We start from the raw sequence: 22739 nt of genomic DNA on the forward strand, positions 1-22739 counted from the left end.
GCACCGAAATACAGTTCTTAAATATATTTTTTGTTATTGAAGACGAGTGGAAAGTGCAACATCACATTTGTCTGACGTAAAACACTGGATGTCGGTAAATCTTCTTCAGCTCAACTCAAATAAAACTGAAATCCCTGTTATTGGGCCCCAACACATCACTAAACAAATACTGCCATCTACTGGTAACCTGTCACAACATATCAAGCCTGTTGGGAGAAACCTTGGTGTCCTGTTTGATAGCAATTTATGTTTTGAGCAACATATCACTAAACTTGTCCAATCAGGTTTCTGTCACCTCAGAAACAAAAATCCAATCTATTTTAAATCTTAGTGATGCAGAAACTGTTGTACGTGCTTTTATCTCCTCACGCCTCGATTACTGTAACAGCCGGTTCACTCGTCTTAATCTAAAAACTCTGACAGACTGCAGACTGTACAGGACTCAGCTGCTCGGCTGTAAACCAGGACCCAGAGGTGCGACCACATCACACCTGGTTCAGCCTCTTTACATTGGCTCCCTGTTGGTTTCAGGACTGATTTTAAGATCTTGTTGATTACTTTTAAGGCTCTTCATGGCTCCAGACTGTATTTTAGACCTTGTAATCCCTTATGAACCTTCACGTAGTCTGAGATCTTCGGGCAGGGGTCTCCTGTCTGTTCCTGAGTCCAGGATGGAAACTAAGGGGGGCGGAGCTTTGGCCATCAGGGCCCCGAGGCTCTGGAACAACCTGCCCGAAGACATCAGGCTGTCTGAGTCAGAGTCTTCGTTTAAGTCTCGTCTCAAAACACATTTTTATCTGAAAGCAGATCCTGATTTTACCTGAACTGCTTATTTTATTTCTTAATATTTCGTCTTTCACTGTGGTGTTTTATTTCTCTGTGTGTTTTTCATCTTTTTTCAGTTTCATGGAGTTGAGACTTTACTGCTTTCTGAGGAGAATGAATGTTAATGACAGACATTACAGGCGACAGCTGTGAGGATGATGAAGATAACCTGAGGAAGATTCACTTCCTGTTTCTCTCTGTGTGACGTCTCTATGTAAAGTGTGTTTCACTTCCTGTTTCCTGTATGTGTTAATATTACTTCTTGCTAAATGACCCACACAGACACAGCTTTCGCTCTGTGTGACTTACAGTCGTGTGTGTGTGATCACGATGCTGCTTGGTCGTTGCTGAAGGTGAGGATGAGGAGTCCCGCGGTCACTATGGTGGCGTGATGAAGGACTCATCACAAATAGAAAGTTGATAGGCTACCTCCAGCGATGGTCACTGAACTCACCTGAAGTCTGCAGGTGTTAATGAATAATGGAGCTGCTTTGACGACCGGTGGCCACCGGAGGTCGCTGTTCACTCAGAAAGGGGCTGGGCTGTTTCTGTAAAGCCTGCTGGGTCAGGGGGGGTGTAAGGGGTTAATTCACAGTTAGGCTGGTTGGGTAACTTTGGCTCAGCTGATGGTTCATTCAGGTTCCAGCTCTTCCATTGTCTGTTTTCTGGATCCATCTCCTGCGGTGAGAGGTTCGCACGAGCAGGATTTTAAGGTAGGTTGATGTGAATACTTTACCTGTAATTTAATACGGTGTGGCAGCAGCTAGAAAACAACAAAAGAAGGCGTGAAGGAGGACAGGGAAACGGTATTGCTTGAATTTGGCAGAGAAGGTATTGGTGGGTTTTATGAGTTACCCAGTGAGAGTGGATGTGCCCAAACCACTGAGGTGCTGCAGCTGTCCCACAGCCGGAAACTGAAGGGCAGAGATGTGCTACATGTGGGGCAGTGTGGCACTGGGGTGCAACCACAACGCTGTAACTGTGGAGGAGCGCATAACGTGGCCTGTGGTGGGTGTGAGGTTATCGGACGGGACAAGTGAGAGTGGAGAGAAGGATCACTCATGCAGAAATGCAATGGGGGTTGGAGAGCTACAACAAAGATCCGCTGACAGGATTTATGTGGACAAAACGGACTTCAGTAGGATTCGTTGCAGCAGTGAATAACAGCACGGCTGAGGTGAAGGGGGTCGCACAGAAACAGCCTCGAGCTCGGTGGGAAAGAGCGGAAGTGAGACCAGAAGTTGGCAAGGACCGACATCTCTGGTGAAATAGAAGAAGTAAACAGTCGGGGAGCCTCAGCAGTTATTATGGATCCACACCCAGCAGGAGAGCAGAGAACTGGTGTGAGGAGGTACAGGCAGCGTCCCCCTAACCTCCAGGCAGCGGCAGGCGTCCCTTTCCCGGCGTCACCGCCTGCCAGCTCCGCCGGGCTCCAAGGATGCACGAAGTAAATCTTACTGACAGCGGTGGAGGAAGTACTCAAAGGATCAAAAGTAAAAGCACTCTTTATACAGAGTGGCCCATTCAGAGTGAAAACTACTGAAAGAGTGTGAGTGTGTGTGTGTGTGTTGACAGGTAATATCTTCCACATGTCCCGAGGCAGTATTAAAACAGCCTCGGCCTCCTCCGTCGTCGCTGTCAGGTGTTTCCGGGAGCTCGGCTGTGAACGATGCCTCACCTGAGGATCAGCGCTTGTTGCCTCCTGGACTCTCGGGGACGGCTTCATGCTGCCTGGTGCAGTCTGATCTGCTCTCTGTCTGGCTGCAGTTACACATTCAGACCGAGTGCTAACGGGACGCAGAGGCAGCTCTGTGTGTTGTGACATTATGACTCCATGTTGGAGTATTCGGACTCCAACATCATGACATGGAAACAAACACTTTCATCCATCACAGTGAAAGAAAGTTCCCTTTTCTTTAGACAAGAACATTTTCACACCACTTCTTCTGGTCAACACTTATTTTAACCGCTACAGTTTGTTTTAATCCAAATCTAAATTCAGGCTTCGGTCTTTCTCCTGCCGCCGAAAGCTTTCTGATTATCGCATGCAGCGGATGTTTAAAAAAGAAGACATTTACCAGCCGACATACATTTTCCTGCAGAATGGCTCCTAACTGAACGGCTGGACGGCGTCTCACATGTGGCGTCTGTGCTGCTGACACGAGTCACGAACAAGAACCAGTCACAGTTCAACATGTTCCATATAAAAACATCAGTACCGATGCTTTATGTAAGCTAGCTGCTAGTCAAGCTTCACAACATGTTAGCGCGCCTAAACCGTTAAATTAAATACTTAACGTAAAGAAATAAATAAAAAGTTAGTTAAAAATTGCTTAGAGTTACTGTTCCCGTAACGTTACCTAAGACATGGCACCAGCTTTATTAAACGCATATTATACATTTCACGTTTTAAACTCGATATTAATTCAGACGAAATCAAGAAGCTAATGTCGACGATTAGCTAACAATAACAAATGCTAGCTAGCTCTTATATGATGAACTACGGAGGCAAACATTTTGTAAACATGTAACTTAATTATAAAGATGACAATAATTCAAAGATAAAGTTGATAATGTGATGATAATTAGCTCTTTTTCATCCCACTTTGTCAACGGCAGACCGGCGCTTCAACGGGCCGGAAGCAGCGCTGAACCGTTCAGACAGCTCGGCCGCTCTCGCTCACTGAGCCACAGTAGCTCTTTATGAATAAACGGCGATTTTTATTTGTTTGTTTTTGTTTTGACATATGTAATGATAAATATTACATGAAACTTCCATACTGCCGTCTGCTGGGGTTACTATCTCCTTCAGCGCTCATTTCCTCCAGCCTGCAGAGCATGAATTACTTTGTGTATAACAATAAATAAATAAATAAAAATACAAAATAATGCCATCATATAATACTGTATACTATACTATACCATGAACTGAAATTTGTATTGAATTCTCACCCTTTAAGTCTTAACTACATAAAACTAGAAAGGCAATGAGACCCAGTGTGTGGGTAATGTTTAACCCAGCAGAAGAGTTGGTTTCACGCCGTTGGTTGGGTCAAACGAACAACCCGGCCTTCTGGGTTAAAAGGTAAAACCCAGCACTTGGGTCCAACCAACCAGCGTGTTCTGTCCCATAGTTTCCCAGCGGCCCCAGCCTTCATGAAGAAAACACACGGACTCTTTGATGCCTACAAAAAACTAAAATCTGATCCGTTTTTTTGGTTTTTGTTTGTGTTCCAGTTTGAATAGTTGAATGATACACGACCCGACAGGCCCAGTGCGTGCAGATCACATGTAAATACAGTTTTTAACCTCAGGGCAAAAAGGGTGAAACGAGAGGAAAACAACACATCACGGAGCTTTGCTAGCTTAAAGCAACACAGCTGCAGCTAAATATAAAATATAAATATAAAAACATAATTCAAAGCGGTGAGTAGGCTCGCTTTCATATCTCATAGGTACAACAAGCGCGAGGCTGCAGTGCTTCAGACTCTGTTGGAGCACAAAGGGTTCGTCGTCCCTGAACTCTCTCGCCGTCCTCAGAGACTCTCACGATCCGCACCCGAGCGCCGCGGGATCTGCTATGATTGCTGATGCCATTTTCCAGGAGAACTGATTGGTCAGTAGCCAGTATGGGCGCTGCTTTTATATGCGTTGATCTGTTATCTCCAACATAACCTGCTCCGCAGCAGGTCAGGTGTTCAGTGTCAGTCACCATGGCGATCTGCCCCCGTAACACGTGAACCTCCTTTAAAAGAACGTGTGTCTGAGGGGGCTCGCCCCTTTCTGTTCAATTTTTTTAGAAACTGGACGTGGTCTGAATCAAACAACCAATCGGGCTTAGCTAGCACGTAAGTAGCCAATCACAGCGACTCTGAACAAAGAGCGGTCATCCGGTTTCTACGCGTCTTGGTTCCTCCCTTCCAGAGCTACAACGGCGTATCGCAGGCTACAGGACCAGCCGAAAGAAGGAATACCTTGGAGGAGGAGGATTTCATCACACATCCACTATCCAATCAAATCTGAGAACCCGCCTACTCGTGCGCCACATGAAAGGGACTACAAGATGGCTTCCACAAAGGACCCAAACCAACAGCATGTTGTTTACTGTATTTTTAAGAAGTAAACTTAATTCTAATGCTGAGTACAATTCTTTGTTTTTGTCAATGGATACTGGAACCATAACTTAAACAGAGAAAGTTTGTGTCCACATTTCCCCACAAGTCCCTTTTTGTTTTTAGCACATACTGACCATAAATGTGGTTTAATGAAGGATGTTTAAAAAACAACAGCGCTGGTCATCTGAAACGAGACCGGGCAGGTCTTATCTGATCCTGGTCCTCAGGTGTAACCAGGTGTCACAGTCCAGGTGTCAGAGAGCTGAAGCACTGAAACGTTCACATTTCTTTCTCAATTTATTGATTCATTTATGTATTTTACTTAATTTCTTCATCTCACGTGGTTCATTTTTCAGTTTCAGGATCACAATGACAAAGAAACGTAATTCCAGACAGAAACACAAAGAAAACAAACTCCTGCAGATGGTTTTTAATACATGAACGGACCTGCTGCAGGCAGACCGCTGACATCTCAGGAATGTCTCTCTCCTCAGAACTCCTCAGGTGTAGCAGCAGACTATTTACAGGTGTTGGATCTAAATCCTTTCAGCGCAGCGATGAATAATGTGTGACCGTGTAACACAGAGGAGGCATTGATTGATTGTTAGCTTAGCGGTATTAACGTGTAAACACAGGAAACCACAATGTGGACAACTTTCATAGTTACCAGTTAAATAAACTGTAGCACCGTTCAGCAACTGAGAAGTTTTGGAAAGTCCAGGGAGATAATTATTAGGAATTATTATCACCTGGGGTAATTTAGCTATGATAATGGGTGTGTGTTGGCTGAGCAGGGCGGCGTTAGAGGGGAGGGAGGGGGAGAGATCCACTGTTGATCAGCAGCAGAGACGTGAGAGATCAGAGTGCTGAGGACAAGAAGTTTCCTCTCGTCTTAAAGGCTTCTGTAAGAGGGCCGTGGCTGTCCCCCTCTCTGTCCCTCTCTGTCCCCTCTCTGTCCCCCTCTCTGTCCCCCCTCTGTCCCCCCTCTCTGTTCCCCCCCTCTGTCCCCCCTCTCTGTCCCCCCTCTCTGTCCCCCCTCTCTGTCTCTGTAACCCCTCCTCTTCTCTGTCGTCCGTCTCCGAGCAGAGCCGAGTGGAGCCGAGTGGCAGCGGACTGATGGAGTGTCGGGACGCCGCTGTTTCTTACCTGAGCTGGGCTCTGATTGTCGGGGGCGTGGCCTACCTGCAGCACCAGAGGCGGAGCCACACGCAGTACGGTCGCTACGTGCCGGCGGAGGGTCGCTGCTGTTCGGCCAGAGTGGCCTGGTTCCTGCAGGAGGTCCCGTCCTTCCTGCTGCCGCTGCTGCTGCTGCTGCTCACCGAGGAGCCGCACAGCGAGCTGGGGGGGAGCGGACACGGGACCGCGAGGAAGCTGCTGCTCTGCTGCTTCATGCTGCACTACTTCCACAGGTCAGAGGTCACCATAAGCAGAGTTTTTATACATCAGCACAACCCCAGATTCCTGTTTAAGACTGTGGATCAGTTAGTTAACCCTCACCTTGTGCCCCTGCTGAGTGTGATGCTGATTGTGAAAAGTTTCTTTTGCACTTTGCTGGAAAGGTGGAGTTAATAAGATCTGGTATCGCCCCCAATCCTGCCTTTTTAGATGTGGATCAACTGCTCAGGGCTTCTTTGAGCAATTTTTCTGCTGTTACTCTGCCTGAACTCCGCAGACATCATGTCTCTTATGAGAGTGTCCTCCAGCCCTCTGGACAAAATCCCAACTAGGTTTCTATTGGAAGTTATGGATTGTATTGCGCCCCTTTTACTAATTATTTTCAACAGCTCGCTGTCTACTGGCTGCGTCCCTGATTACTTTAAAACTGCCAGTCCGTAGCTTGCTGCTTTAATCAGTATTGTTGTATTAACAGGAAAGTAACTAAATGCATTCAGTGCTGTATTAAGCACAACTCTGAAGTACCTTTTAGTTCTGCTACTTATACTATATATAACTCCAGTACTGGGTTCAGTGTAAGTTGCAGGGGGTTTCTGTGTGCAGATAAAAGCATCCAGATGTTGTTGTATCAGGTGTCTCCTCAGACGTCTGTGGATGGCGGTGCCAGAAATATCACCAACATATTTTGTGGTAAATGTCCATAAATATGTTCATCTAACAGCCATTCTTTAGTTTAAGTGTATTTGTTGTTTTAACTGAACAAAATAAGTATAAAACTGACAAAATAAAAGCATCATGACAAAAACTTCTGTGTTTTTGAAGCTGCTCTCCTACACTGTTCGCTGTGTTAAAGAGATAATCATCAGATCAAATCAGCTCCTCAACATTTCTCAGGAATGTAAACAGCGATTTCCAGCCAGGTTCAGCAGCTCAGTTCAGGTCACTGAACACCTGAACACCAGGCGTGGAGGGTACTGTAATGAAGTACACGTTTGAGGTACTTGTTCTTTAGCTGATTATTTCCATTTCATGCTGCTTTATACTTAACACTTAACTGCATTTATTTAACAGCTGGAGTATGTTTAACTCTGTGGTACGCAGCGTTCTTGCAGCTCATCCCAAAGGTCCTGTGCTCATTCATTAATAACCTGTTACATCATTAGTATCTGTTAATAAACATGAGGGTGTGTCCATGAACACCTCCCAACTCCCCTAAAGCTCACAGACCAACACTTTGTCTCGTGTTTGTTTAATCTGACCAGAAAACCAGAGTTGTGTTTTTAGTGGGAGTTACGTGCTGGAACAATTTCTTGGTTCAACAGTGTTTCCGCTGCGTACACATTGGATTGTACCAAACCACCACTAACTGTGACGACAAGACTTTAGGAGATGTTATGCTAAGCTAGGCTAATCAGCTGCTGGCTGTAGATTCAGATTTAGACATGAGGTATGGATCTTAACATCTAAGTCTCAGAGAGAAAGAGAAGAAGAGGATTTCAGTAAATCTTGTTAAAAAAATACCTAATCAAACCCGCCACCTCCATAGCTGAGCTGCACACACCTTCCTTCACCTGGTATGAACATAGTAACAGAGAGTTTAATGGTGTCTTATTACAGGACACCAAGTAATGTCTGCTTTCCCACAGCATTGAAAGTGGGAGTTTTATTTTGAAAGTGGTGACCAATGGTTACAGGCGGCCATGTTGGGGGGAAACCACCACAATAACATGAAATGTGTAAAGACCTTGTGGCTAAAAAACAAACAGGATGTGACTCGAGTCTGTTCTTTAGGAGTTTTATCTACGGCTTCCTGACCAGAGGACGACCCGTCCCGCTGCCCATCGTCCTCTACGCCGCCATCTTCTGCTCGCTCAACGGCTTCCTGCAGGGACACCACCTGCTGCACTGTGCCCAGTTTGAAGACACCTGGCTGACGGACGCTCGCCTGGCTGCAGGTGGGTCATGACAACATCACCAGTTCACCAGGAAACTTTTCCTTCACCACCTTAGAAAGTTTTCTTCTTCTCAGTGTTCGTCAACATAGAAACTCAGGACTCTCCTGACAATGTAACCGGTTTATGTTCTGACCGCCAGTTTGAATTCTTTCAATTTTATTTCTGAGAAATCAAGTTTGGTGGACGGCTCTAAATACTACAACACCCATGAGCCTCAGCTGCCGTTGCCATGGAGAAGAAGGCAGAATGTGAAAGTGAACTGATTCGAACTGCTGAATGCTTAATTGGCGAGCTGAAGCTAGAGATGACACTTTGTAGAAACAACAGAAAGTGAAGCTCTGTGATTGGATGTTTGTTAGTGAAATGCACCCTGGGAGACTTCTCTCCTTCAGTTTTTATGTCCCCAGACTTCTTGTACCTTTGACTTTGTATAAAAAAACAGATATTTTCTAACACAGTTGTTTCATGTCCAGCAGACAGTCAGCTGACTCTGTAGACACACGATCAGGACTGTAGACTGGGAGCTGACCAGTACAGCCACAGCTTTCTACTGGTGCTCACTGAGTCCTGCTGCAGGGAAATTCAACAGTTAGTTGTTGTCACGTGTTTTGTCGTACTTCCATTTATCTGCCGCTTTTTAGTATCAAATATGGATCTAGTTAGCAGTGAACACAGAGTCCAGCTGAGGCTGATGGGAGCGTCAGCAGCTCTGCAGGTGTTTGGTCAGAAACCAAAGTGTCGGACACGTTAACATGTCGACCTGATGGTGGCGCTAGATGGAAAGTCAGAGGATCAGCAGAGTTATTACAGTTCATCCTGAGGGGAGCATGAACGATGAAGCACGTCTCATCACAGTCCAGCAGCTGCTGAGATGTTTCAAAGAGTTTCCCCTCAGAAATCAATAATGTATTTCTGTTTCAGTCTGGACCAAAGTGGAGGACTGACTGACTGACTGACTGACTGACTGACAGACTGACTGACTGACTGACTGACTGACGTTATTCATTGACCCTCTGCGGTGCTAAAAAATAGGACGCGATAAAGTTAAACATTTATTCAAAGAAACTTTAACTACAGCCAGAACATGTCAGTGATGTTTCTGACTTCAACAAATAGGATGTGAATAGTTTATAAAAGCATCTTAACTGATAAATAACATGTAGCAGTGAAATCTTTATTTATACAGCCCAATATCACAAATCACATACGACTCCCTCCGTCCTTAGAGCCTTGATAAGGGAAAACTGCCCAAAAAACCCTTTAATAGGAAAACAATGTTAGAAAGGATGAGAAAGTTAGAAACGGATTGTAACATATATGGAGGACGTTACTTGATCAAACTGGTGTCTGTATCGAGCATCTAGTTTTATCTGAATTTAGGAGCAGGAAATTACGTGACATCCAGTTTTCCACTGCAGACCAGCAGGCGTCTAATTTAATAATGTGCGAATGATCGTCTGCCTTTACACAGCTAAAAGAAAAGCAGAGGGCCAAGAACAGAGCCCTGAGGTACTCCATGTTTCACGTCACAACATTTTAGTTATTATAGGAAACGCTGTGTTCATTCTGATAGGTGAGACTTTAACCACGCGAGAGCCAGAGATGCCAAATTGATTTTCCAGTCGGTCGAGGAGTATACAGTGATCGTGCACTGAGCACTGAGGTGAAATCCGAATCCACAGCAGTAAGTGCAGTTTCAGTGGCGCGACAGGCCCTGACGGCAGACTGAAATGTTAAATATGTGGGCAGAAAGTTGCAGAGACACAACTCAAGGTTAGACTCTGCCGATAGTTACCGAGAGACACTGGATCAAGATGCGGTTTCTTAAGTAAAAGTTTAACCCCAGCAGTCGATGGCCACAGTGTCAGAGAGAAATGTAGGATTGTGTTTGTTGTTACCGATGAAGAGCAACAGGACGGCGCTCACCTGTAGTTCAGTACGCGCTCATGTCATGAGAGGTAGACAAGACGTGGTTCATGTTGCTCCTACAGACCAGGGACACTGATATAAGGATTTACAGCAGGAACTGCACAAATACACATCATGTCTTTCCAATTTTACATATTTATTTGATTAAATGTTTTTGTCCACCATCCATAATTACTTTGAATGTTTCCAGATGTGAGCAGCTCCTCTGCCTCCTTTTTGCATTGCATTGTGGGAGAATAGTCCAGCAACAGCACACTCAGAACAAAGTATGTAGTCTGATTTGTGACAAAGCAAGCGTGTCCTGGTTCTCCTGACCGCAGACTGCTGGGACACGACCCACAGGCTGAATGGGGCGATTGTTGTTGTTGTCAGCAGTCTGTGAAACATCATTAAAATGCCTGAATACAAGGCCGTAACACTGGTTTGAGAAGCGGGGGGGTTTGTGGTTCCTCCTACTGGAGAGCTTTTATCGTATTCTCAGTTACTTCAAAGCAACACATTATGATTCAGATGGCTCTCACGCTCAGTTTAATCATTCTGCCAGAAAAGTGAACAAGCTTCTTGCTCTCTGCATGTTTAACCCAGATCCCCGCTGCACATCACGCGCTGGGACTCACAGGATATAAGCTGCACCCTGAAGAGCAGGACCGGTAGATCCGGGCCACATTGTTTGTTAGGATTCCCAAACGCAGACACAGAGGGTTAGAGACGAGAGAGACTTATTGTACAGTTCACCAGAGTTTTGACGGGATTGAGGGAAGAGAGCCGGAGGACGGAGACGGAGGGGCGAGAGGGGAGCCGTGGGCGGACGAGGTACGGCTGGGGTCCAGGTCCGGAGGCACGTGTGGCTGAGACCCAGCGAGGCCGGCAGGCCGGCAGTGACGCCTACATATTCCAGGAGCCGCGGACGTGAGCTACGTGTTGAAAACAACGATGCGATGTGCTGCAGCGCTTGATTAGTGGATGAGGTGCGGGTGTGTCGGGTGAGTCGGGAGCTGTGGAGAGAGGGAGAGCCACGCCCACAACACAGAGACACAGACGGAGACAGGCAAACTCTGTCCATGAACGGAGTCATGTGACTGTCCCTGTGGTCTCTCAAAGAAGGCTGGTAGAGCTGTTGGTAAAGGCGAACCTGCGTGGCCAGTCTACCTTTGGCGTCCATGTTGAAATGAAAGCGCACCGCACACCAGGGGCGTCTAGTTACAAAAATTCAGAGGTGCACGACCAAACGCCGTGACAGCTTGCGGCTCTACGCGAAAGGCGTAATGATGTCACTTTTGGCCCACGGACACTGCGTCGAGCACAAACCAGGCTTTAAGGCTCGGACATACTTTCCGCGTTGCGTGGACGGCTGTGGACTTGTACCGGTGACGCCGATGCGCACGCGGTTCCATTCATACTGCAGTGAGGGTCTGCGCAGGTCTGGCGCTCCACGCTTCAGGATCTTTGCAGAGTAGCGGCATGTCACACAGCGGCAGCGATTATTCCCGAGGCGCTCCGAGCTGTCTGGAGGAGCCTGCAGCCGGACTCTGCCGCCTTCCTGTCCTGGCTGTCCTGACTAACTGGACGAACCTGAAAGACAGGAAGGAAATGACGTGGCTCGAGACCGACTGCGATCCCCGAGGCGAATCAGTGTCGCGCTGCCACCTACTGTTGAAAACATGCCACAGCGAGTGCACCGTCTTAGTTTAAACACCAGATTACTTGTAGAAAACATAACGAAAGAAAACACAAATATCTCAAATTACTAAGCACAATAAAACCAAATAAATACATTCACACAAATGTGATCACGCGTCTGAATTTAAAGGACCATTCTGCTGTTTTTAGGCCATTAACCCTTTAAAACGATCTCCTGAGGTCACATTAAGTTTATTCTAATCGTCTTCTGTGTCACTATCATATTTATTGTGTCTCATGTTGTTGCAGCTCATTGTTTTATTTTGAAACTTTAGGAAATGTGTTTATTTCCTGTTTGCATTTGATGCAGGTTTTCTTCTGTTTGCGGTCGGGATGGTCATCAACATCCACAGCGACTTCATCCTGCGCAGCCTGAGGAAACCTGGAGAGACCGTCTACAGGATCCCCCACGGTACCACAGATCCTGATCCACACTAGATCCTGATCCACACCACATCCTGATCCACACCACAGATCCTGATTCACACCAGATCCTGATCCACACTAGATCCAGAGATGAATTGATCTTTGCAGCTGGATTTGCACTGATCAAAACAAATAGTCCGGATTACTTGTAATGGTCCAGAAGGTGGACAGTTTTCTATGAATCCACTGCTGAGCTTCCTGTGCTGGACTCTTTTATCACGGGGGTTTGTTTTGTTGTAAAGACCGGTCCCCTTTGGGATTAATAAAGTACTCGTTCTGCAGCGTCTGTGACAGACTTCTTCAGGGGCGTCAGAAACCTTCACTGTAACCCTTGGACCTTTATTTTTCTCCCAGGGGGAATGTTTGAGTTCGTGTCTGGCGCGAACTTCTTCGGGGAGATCGTGGAGTGGTGTGGTTACGCTGTGGCCAGCTGGTCGTTACCCACCTTCGCCTTCGCCTTCTTCACCGCCTGCTCCATCGGGCCCAGAGCCTGCCAGCACCACAGGTACCTTTATAATCCGAGGGATCGCCAGCGTGAGATATTCGTGGCCGTGTACACTGTGAAGCCCCGCCCCTAATTCTCGGTGGTCTGTGGAAGTTTTTCCAGGTCCGACTTCGTGTATCGTCAAGGCCGCTGCTAAACCGAGCGGGAGCTAAGCTAGCTATACACACACATTCTTTATCGATTGTTTTATTAGTTTCTTAAACTGCTGCAGCCAACAGTCGTTTTTATCACGAATCTGAACTATTAGTGATTAAGTGATCGGACTTTTCTGATTATAATCGTTAGAATTTCCCAGAGCTCAATATAACGGCTTCAGATCCCTCGTGTTCTCCGACCCAAACGGATTCAGTTTACTGTCTTATACGACAGAGAAGCTGAAACCAGTTTGAGACTTCTGCTTGCAAAATGACAGAGACAATGAATCAAAACGGTTGGCGATACATTTTCTGTTGATCGACTAATCGATCCGATGCTTCGGTGTCTCCCGTCTGTGTGTCTTGCAGAGACTACCAGCAGAGGTTTGAGGACTACCCTCGCGGCAGGAAAGCCGTCCTTCCTTTCCTGTTGTGAGGATGGAAGACAGTCGCCAACGTCTCCAGCTCTTCTTTCATTTCTGTCTTCCTGTTCGGCTGCGGCTTGTGGACCGGACGATCTGATTGGCCGGGCTCATTACCGGCCTGCGACAGCCACAGATGCCATTTATTGATTTATTGACTGCTGTCGGGCTGTAAAGAGGATTTTAACAAATACAACAAAAAATGCTTCTGAAATAAATCGCCTTCCCCAGCTTTAAAGGGACAGTTCACCCCCAAAATCAAAGCTACAGGCGTCTCCTCCCGCCTGCGGCGCCGTTTCTCCGCCTGGACTGTTTCGGTGCGAGCCGCAGAGATGTCTGCACGCTTCAGAATCACTTTATTGATCCGCGAGGGGAAACTCTTAGTTACAGCTGCTCGCTGTCGCGTCACACAGGACAGGAAGTGCTAATAGAACAGAAATAGACATAATGATAAATGATTCTGCAAGCAAATCGAAAGATGATACACTATAATAATCAAAATAAGTACAAGTGGGTACGAAGTATAAAGCTGAGTAAGCGTCCAGCACAATGTAATAATATAAGTAAGCCAGGCTCGTCTGGTGCACCTGCTGGCACTCGGCGTGTGGCGGGATTAGAAAGAAAACATTATCACACATTATATTTAAACGCAGAGCTCTCCCCGACACGACGTCACGCAGTGCCAGAAATAAAATGAAAGCACATTTTAATGTGCGCTCTAGTTTTCTGCATGTTGTTTTTTCCCTGAAATCACTTTAAAGTTTGCTTCAGTTCCATTCGACTGTTTTACTCGTAAAACAATTTGAAAATGAAACTGTTTAATCTTCATATAAACGACGACGGTGATGATCCACAAATCCATCTTTATAAAAATACTCTAAGCTGAACAAACTCTATCAGTTCAGGTTTATTTATATATTCATAACAGAAGTTATCTCACTGCACTTTTCCTACAGAGCAGGTCCCAACAAATGCCACCATGAGCAAGCACTTGGCCACAGCGGCAAGGAAACACTTGCTTTACTCTATCACAGCCTCGCGTCTGCGTTATAATTAAACTGCTTTCAGTCGTCTGTCGTGGAAACGATCTAATAACTCTAAGCGCTCAGGACTCAATAAACACAGAGCACAGAAGGGTCACGAGTACTTCTACATTATCGTTCACACGTCTTTACCGAAGGCGTCTGCTTCGCCCTGCTGACTCTTCACAGCGGCTGAAGGCAGCAGGTGTCCGATCCACCTGCAGCCTCTACCTGGGCTGATGATGTCAGATCAGCTGCTTACATGTTGTGCGACCGGAAAGCTCAGCGCTCGTTCGACTGGTCTTATAATGAATTATTCTGCAGTTTCTGCTGCGAATCCACAGACGTGATGTGTTTTCTGTGCGATCACGCGTCAGCTGGTTGAGAGATGTAGAACAAACAGAACATGAATAAAGGCGTTTGTCTGACTTGTTTGTTGTGGGCGTGTTTTCACCAGATAAAGTGACAGAACACAGGTGAGGAGGTGACCTCAGTGCGAGCTCTGAGAGAGGTCACGCCGGGACGCTGAGGTCGAAAACCAGATCCACGTTTATCCTGCAGACTGAGCAGATTCTTCATGCTTCAACAGAAATGGTTCCAATTATTTTGATCAGATATTTAAAAAGGTAAAAGGAGGGCTGCTGGCAGCTCACCTGGTAGAGTGCATTAAAGGGACAGTTCACCCCAAAATCAAAACTACACGTGTCTCCTGTCACCTGCAGAGCTGTTCGTCCAGCTGATGGTTTCGCTGCGAGCTGCAGAGTTCTGGAGATGTCGGCCGTAGAGACGTCTGCGTGGCGCTCGGCTCGTGGAGCTCAAAGCGGCAAAATAAAAAACTACATTTGAAAAACTCAACAGCAGCGTCTGTTTCCAGACATCCTGACCTTCATGTAGGAACTGTTTTCTTTCTGCCGGTAGTTTCTACGTGAAACTGCTCACAACAAACCCGTCTAGACGGAGAAACAGCACTACAGGTAAGAGGAAGAACATGTAGTTGTAATTCTGGGGTGAACTGGGGTTCAGGGCGCTCTGTCTGTGGCCTCAGGACTTTAGAGAACAGCTGTCGTCCTTTTATCACTAATCCTCCCTGATACAGTTGCAACTTGACTCTTTCTTGTCACCACGCTTCGCTCTGGGGGTAAACTCCAACAACTACTGTTGTTGGAGTTTACCCCAGTGAACGAGAGGGTCGCGTCCCTCCGCCTCCGGGTGGGGGACAGGTCTCTCACTGTTGTGGCGGCCTACGGGCCGAACAGCAGTGCAGAGTACCAGGCCTTCTTGGAGTCCCTGGGAGGGGTACTAGACAGTGCACCACCCGGGACTCCGTTGTTCTACTGGGGGGACTTCAACGCCCACGTGGGCAACGACAGTGACACCTGGAGAGGGGTAATCGGAAGGAACGGCCCCTGATCTGAACCCGAGCGGTGTTCAGTTGTTGGACTTCTGTGCTAGTTACAGTTTGTCCATAACTAACACCATGTTCAAGCACAAGGGTGTCCATCAGTGCACGTGGCACCAGGACACCCTAGGCGGGAGGTCGATGATCGACTTTGTTGTCGTATCATCTGACCTCCCGCCGCGCGTCTTGGACACTCGGGTGAAGAGAGGGGCGGAGCTGTCAACCGATCACCACCTGGTGGTGAGTTGGATCCGCTGGCGGGGAGGAAGCCGGACAGACTTGGCAGGCCCAAGCGTATCGTGAGGGTCTGCTGGGAACGTCTGGCGGAGCCCTCTGTCAGCAGGGTCTACAACTCACACCTCCGGGAGAGCTTCTCCCAGATCCCGGGGGAGGTTGGGGACATTGAGTCCGAGTGGACCATGTTTTCCACCTCCATTGTCGATGCGGCGGCTCGTAGCTGTGGTCGCAAGGTTTCTGGTGCCTGTCGCGCGGCAATCCCCGAACACGGTGGTGGACGCCGGAAGTAAGGGATGCCGTCAGGCTGAAGAAGGAGTCCTATCGGGCCTTGTTGGCTCGTGGGACTCCCGAGGCAGCTGACAGGTACCGGCAGGCTAAGCGTGCTGCAGCCCGTGCGGTCACAGAGGCAAAAACTCAGGACTGGGAGAGGTTCGGAGAGGCCATGGAGGAGGACTATCGGTCGGCCTCAAAGAAATTCTGGCAAACCGTCCGACGGCTCAGGAGGGGGAAGCAGTGCTTCACCAACACCTTGTACGGTGCGGGTGGAGAGCTGTTGACCTCGACTGGGGATGTTGTCGGACGGTGGAAGGAATACTTTGAGGATCTCCTCAATCCCGCTGTCACGTCTTCCGAAGAGGAAGCGGAGGCTGGGGACCGGAGGCGGACTCATCCATCACCCTGGCCGAAGTCACTGAGGTTGTTGGCAAGCTCCTTGGTGGCAAGGCTTCGGGGGTGGATGAGATCCGTCCTGAGTATCTTAAGTCTCTGGATGTTGTGGGACTGTCTTGGCTGACACGTCTCTGCAACATCGCGTGGCGGTCTGGGACAGTGCCTCTGGACTGGCAGACCGGGGTGGTGGTCCTCTGTATAAGAAGGGGGACCGGAGGGTGTGTTCCAATCACAGAGGGATCACACTTCTCAGCCTCCCCGGTAAGGTCTATTCCAGGGTACTGGAGAGGAGAATTCGTCCGATAGTCGAACCTCGGATTCAGGAGGAGCAGAGTGGTTTTTCGTCCCGGTCGTGGAACACTGGACCAGCTCTATACTCTCCATCGGGTGCTCGAGGGTTCATGGGAGTTTGCCCAACCAGTCCACATGTGCTTTGTGGATCTGGAGAAGGCATTCGACCGTGTGCCCCGGGCGCTTTGTGGGGAGTGCTCTGGGAGTATGGGGTCCGGGGCCCTTTGCTAAGGGCTGTCCGGTCCCTGTATAACCGGAGCAGGAGCTGTGTTCGCATTGCCGGCAGTAAGTCAGACCTGTTCCCGGTACATGTTGGACTCCGCCAGGGCTGCCCTTTGTCACCGGTTCTGTTCATAATTTATATGGACAGAATTTCTAGGCGCAGTCAGGGGCCGGAGGGTGTCCGGTTTGGGAACCACAGGATCTCATCTCTGCTGTTTGCAGATGATGTCGTTCTGATGGCTTCTTCAAACCGGGACCTGCAGCATGCACTGGGACGGTTTGCAGCCGAGTGTGAAGCAGCTGGGATGAGAATCAGCTCTTCCAAATCTGAGGCCATGGTTCTTGACCGGAAAAAGGTGGTTTGCTCTCTTCGGCGTGGGTGGGGAGTCCTTGCCCCAAGTGGAGGAGTTTAAGTATCTTGGGGTCTTGTTCACGAGTGAGGGACGGATGGAGCGTGAGATTGACAGGCGGATCGGTGCAGCGTCTGCAGTGATGCGGGCGCTGTATCGGACCGTTGTGGTAAAGAAGGAGCTGAGTCGAAAGACAAAGCTCTCGATTTACCGTCAATCTACGCTCCTGCCCTCACCTATGGTCATGAGCTTTGGGTAGTGACCGAAAGGACAAGATCGCGGATACAAGCGGCCGAAATGGGCTTCCTCCGCCGAGTGGCTGGGCGCTCCCTTAGAGATAGGGTGAGGAGCTCAGTCACACGGGGAGCTCGAGTAGAGCCGCTGCTCCTCCACGCCGAGAGGAGCCAGCTGAGGTGGCTAGGGCATCTGATCCGGATGCCTCCTGGACGCCTCCCTCGGGAGGTGTTCTGGGCATGTCCCACCGGGAGGCGGCCCCGGGGAAGACCCAGGACACGCTGGAGGGACTATGTCTCTCGGCTGGCCTGGGAACGCCTCGGGATCCCCCCGGAGGAGCTGGAGGAAGTGTCTGGGGCGAAGGAAGTCTGGGAGTCCCTGCTTAGACTGCTGCCCCCGCGACCCGGCCCCGGATAAGCGGAAGAAGATGGATGGATGGATGGATGGACGCTTCGCTCTTAAATGCTGATGTAAATTATATACAAACAGTAATCAAATGTAAGTCTCCCGTTGAGAGATATTAAGACTGATTTGGTGCCGATCTACGTTTTAATCTAGGTTCCTGCTTTTATTTTGAAGCTTATCTACACAAACCGGAAGCACACGCGGCGTTGGGATGTCTTTTCTACGTAGCCTCAGAACGGAATCGACGTACGCCAGACATCTTGCGTAAAAATCCACAACAAACATGGCGGACGGTAAGTTAATTGTTGACCATTGATCGCGTTTTTCACCGTTTTTTATTGTAGTTTTGTTTGTTTGCTGCGTGTTTCCGGTTAGGTTTGACGATTTGATGACTCAGTTCAAACCACCGAGGTCGGTTTTACCCGCAAGTGAGGTTTATTTACCGGACAGAGAGCGTTAAGGTGATGCTAAGCTAACTTGCCGCCGCAGTGCAGCGCGACCGGCTTCAGTGTGAAGATTTAGATAAAGAATAACCGCAAGTGTTTGTTGTTTCCATCACAGCAGTAAAGACTGATGGACACTGAAACAGCAAAATCCAGCAGAGGGTTTTGCTTCATTAACGTCCTCTGTTGGCGGCCAAGACTCACACTGGAATTAATAAACTTATTAGTCCCTTTTTAGCCACTTTATTGACGTTTTTCTTATTAAGCAAGAAATTAGCTCTAATATTTCTATTCGGCGACGTTTACGAGGAAAACAGACAGCGGATACTGTCCGCTGCCCTTAATGGAGTTTCTTTAAACCAAACTCTGTTCAAAAATTAGCAATTTTAGCGATTCCTTACTTATCGGCGTTTAGAGAAGTGAACCGAAGGCCAGTTACGAGACGGAATAATCTGCTGGTAAATGCGGCATGATGAAGGTCAAACACAGAGCGGCATTTTATTTATTGCTAGCAAATCCTCAAACCTATAACTTGGCGGGGTCTTTGCACCAAACTCCATTAAAAAAATCAGTCAGTTTTGGGACGTTGGGACGCTGCTGGGGAATTCGGCTTGTGGTGTTGAAACAGTTCTGATAATCAGTTTACACAAACAGACAAAATGCAAGTTTTTCTGCAAAGAAAGTTTTACTAAATGTGGTTATTTTTACAACCTAATTTAAATAAAACTTTAAATTATAAATAGTAGATTAAACACTAAGTAAACATGAGACTTAACATCCTAAGACTAAAGAAAGCTCAACTTATATCCATTAAAACAGCTGTAACCCAGGTGGACTGGGTTTTATTTATGTTGGAATATGAGCTACAGTATGCTTCAGTCTGTTCACAGCAAAGTCACCTGCTCGGTGCGTCATCATGAGCCCAGGTGTCGCAGCTGTGTGGCTCGTGGCTTTGGATGCTTTATATACTAAACCGTTAATCAAATAATAAAAAAACTAGTCAGACAAGCAGCCTTTTATTGTATTTCAATAACACCAATATTTTGTACCTCTGCACCAAACTTGGTTCAAAAATCAGACATTTTAGCACTTTTTAAAAAATGATCTCCATCAGCAGATAGAGTACGCCTAGTTGTCAGGAAAATGCAGAGGTTCACATCTCTAATTTTTCTGAGCACTTTAAGAACTTCTCATCCATGTTGGGGTAAAAGTTGAGCTACGCGGCGCAAAGATCATCTTTACAAGTTGAGACTGAAAGTTCGTTGTTGCCGTTGGAAACAGCAGTTGAGGAAAAAATCTCGCACAAGGTCTGTGTAGTAGCTGTTCTCGTCTTCAGACTTTAGAGAACCAAAAAATATGAAATCACTATTAAACAAACCTCTAAAGGTACTCGTCTGTCTTTCAGATCACACAGATGCAGATCAGTCCATGGAGGGACACACACCTGTGAGTAACACACTGTAACACACTGTAACACACAGTAACACACAGTAACACACTGTAACACACAGTAACACACTGTAATATACAGTAACACACTGTAACACACAGTAACACACTATAACACACTGTAATATACAGTAACACACTGTAACACACTGTAATATACAGTAACACACTGTAACACACAGTAACACACAGTAACGCACTGTAACGCACTGTAACACACAGTAACACACAGTAACACACAGTAACACACAGTAACACACAGTAACACACTGTAATATACAGTAACACACTATAACACACTATAACACACAGTAACACACTGTAACACACAGTAACACACTGTAACACACTAACACACTGTAACACACTGTAATATACAGTAACACACAGTAACACACTGTAACACACTAACACACTGTAACACACTGTAATATACAGTAACACACAGTAACACACTGTAACACACTGTAACACACTAACACACTGTAACACACTGTAATATACAGTAACACACAGTAACACACTGTAACACACTAACACACTGTAACACACTGTAACACACTAACACACTGTAACACACTGTAATATACAGTAACACACTGTAACACACAGTAACACACTGTAACGCACAGTAACGCACTGTAACACACAGTAACACACAGTAACACACAGTAACACACTGTAACACACTGTAACACACTGTAACACACAGTAACACACTGTAACACACAGTAACACACAGTAACGCACTGTAACACACAGTAACACACAGTAACACACAGTAACACACTGTAACGCACAGTAACGCACAGTAACGCACTGTAACGCACTGTAACGCACTGTAACGCACAGTAACACACAGTAACACACTGTAATATACAGTAACGCACTGTAATATACAGTAACGCATTGTAACACACAGTAACACACTGTAACGCACAGTAACGCACAGTAACGCACTGTAACGCACTGTAACGCACAGTAACACACAGTAACACACAGTAACACACAGTAATATACAGTAACACACTGTAACACACAGTAACACACTGTAACACACAGTAACACACTGTAACACACAGTAACACACTGTAACACATGTACATCACACCTTACTGTCATTAAAGGAGCAGTCCAGCATTTAGTGAAATCGTCCCAGACACAGAGGTCCAGGACACGATTAGCTTAGCTTAGCACAAAGACTGGAAATGGGGGGAAACTGCTAGCCTAGCTCCATCAGAACAAACCCACCAGGAGCTCCTGGCTGTGCTAAAAGTTACAGCTGGTGTCCGACTCTGTGTTGGAGTGTCGCTTTAATCCAGTTACAGCTGAAACGATTAGTCGATTGATTGATTTAATTGACAGAAAATGACGTGGCAACCTCTCTGGTAGTAGAGTCATCGTTTCTGACATTTTTTAAGCCAAAATGGCAAAAATGTGACGTTCCAGCTTCTCAGATGTGATTTTTCTGTGCGTCACTGAAGATCCGTGAGTTTTTGACATCGATCTCTGGGACACTGGACGTTTTCTGATGTTTCATTGATGAATCAAGACAATAATAAAATGATGGTCAGATTATTGGATAATAAAAGTCTCACGTTGTGTTTATGAACATTCAAAGAGACCAACAGAATATTCAGTAATGATTTTTATTAAACCAGTGAACATGAATCCTCCTGCAGGTGTCTGAAAACCCGCACGCAGAGTACGGCCTGACGGAAAACATCCAGGTAACACACACACACACACACACACAATGTACACTGTGTAATGAGAAGGTAAAGGCAGACTCCCAGCATGCTTTGCTGCTGCTCCTCAGAGGACGGTGGAGAACGAGAAGGCGAGCGCAGAGAAGATCTCGAAGCAGAAGGTGGATCTGCAGGCGCTGCCGACCAGAGCGTACCTGGACCAGACGGTGGTCCCCATCCTGCTGCAGGGCCTGTCGGTGCTCGCCAAAGACAGGTGGGAACTCGCCTTACTGCACATTTAACTAACAGTCAAACATGAAAGGCAGGCGAGGAATCGTCCGTGTTTAAGTTTTAGAATTAGTTTTAGTCAAATTTTGGTCGCCATCTTTGTTGTGTATGTAGTTACCATGGTTACAGGTGTTGTTTACCTGTTTATACCAGCGTTCAATTCATATTTTTTGCTGTAGTTGATGAAATTGTGTATTAATTCTAAAAGTTTGATGGTCGGATTCACGAGCATGTTTTATTTTTCCCCTCCAGACCTCCGAACCCCATCGAGTATCTGGCAGCGTTCCTGCTGAAGAACAAATCCCAGTTTGAAGAGAGAAATTAGACTCGTCTGCATCTGAAATCATTTCATACCGTAGAAACTCGTGTGTTTGTTAATGAACTGCTAGACTGTTTTTTTTTTAATCCGGATTAAACATGTTGATGTGAAAGACGAGCCGGCTCTTTGGGATTTTATTCTGAAAGGATGATTCTTCTGTAAAAGTTGTATTTTGGGAAATACAATCTTTTCTTTTTGTCTCGTGTCTGAGCAGCTTAGCTTAGCATAAAGACTGGAAGCGGGGGGAAACTGCTAGCCCGGCTCCGTCCAAAGTTAAACAATTAGCAAGAAAAAAAATCGTAATTTCTTGACAAAGTTGTAGTTTTTTGAGAAAAGG

General features: G+C 46.8%; 2 protein-coding genes across 2 annotated transcripts; both read left to right on the forward strand.

The window, feature by feature from the left end:
• Positions 1-1082: 1082 nt before the first annotated feature.
• Positions 1083-14836, forward strand: LOC122874006 (3-oxo-5-alpha-steroid 4-dehydrogenase 2-like). Its single transcript, XM_044191476.1, has 6 exons — positions 1083-1538; positions 6027-6349; positions 8127-8290; positions 12210-12311; positions 12680-12830; positions 13334-14836. The coding sequence occupies exons 1-6, from the start codon at positions 1452-1454 to the stop codon at positions 13398-13400; spliced, it is 894 nt and encodes a 297-aa protein (XP_044047411.1). The 5' UTR covers positions 1083-1451; the 3' UTR covers positions 13401-14836.
• A 3560-nt stretch (positions 14837-18396) lies between these two features.
• dpy30 (dpy-30 histone methyltransferase complex regulatory subunit) lies at positions 18397-22519 on the forward strand. Its single transcript, XM_044190881.1, has 5 exons — positions 18397-18508; positions 20064-20104; positions 21790-21837; positions 21927-22069; positions 22336-22519. Exons 1-5 carry the CDS (start codon positions 18499-18501, stop codon positions 22406-22408), a joined length of 315 nt encoding a protein of 104 aa, XP_044046816.1. The 5' UTR covers positions 18397-18498; the 3' UTR covers positions 22409-22519.
• Positions 22520-22739: the final 220 nt, after the last annotated feature.

Source organism: Siniperca chuatsi, linkage group LG3 (genome assembly GCF_020085105.1).
Source record: "Siniperca chuatsi isolate FFG_IHB_CAS linkage group LG3, ASM2008510v1, whole genome shotgun sequence".
NCBI classification, from domain to species: domain Eukaryota; kingdom Metazoa; phylum Chordata; class Actinopteri; order Centrarchiformes; family Sinipercidae; genus Siniperca; species Siniperca chuatsi.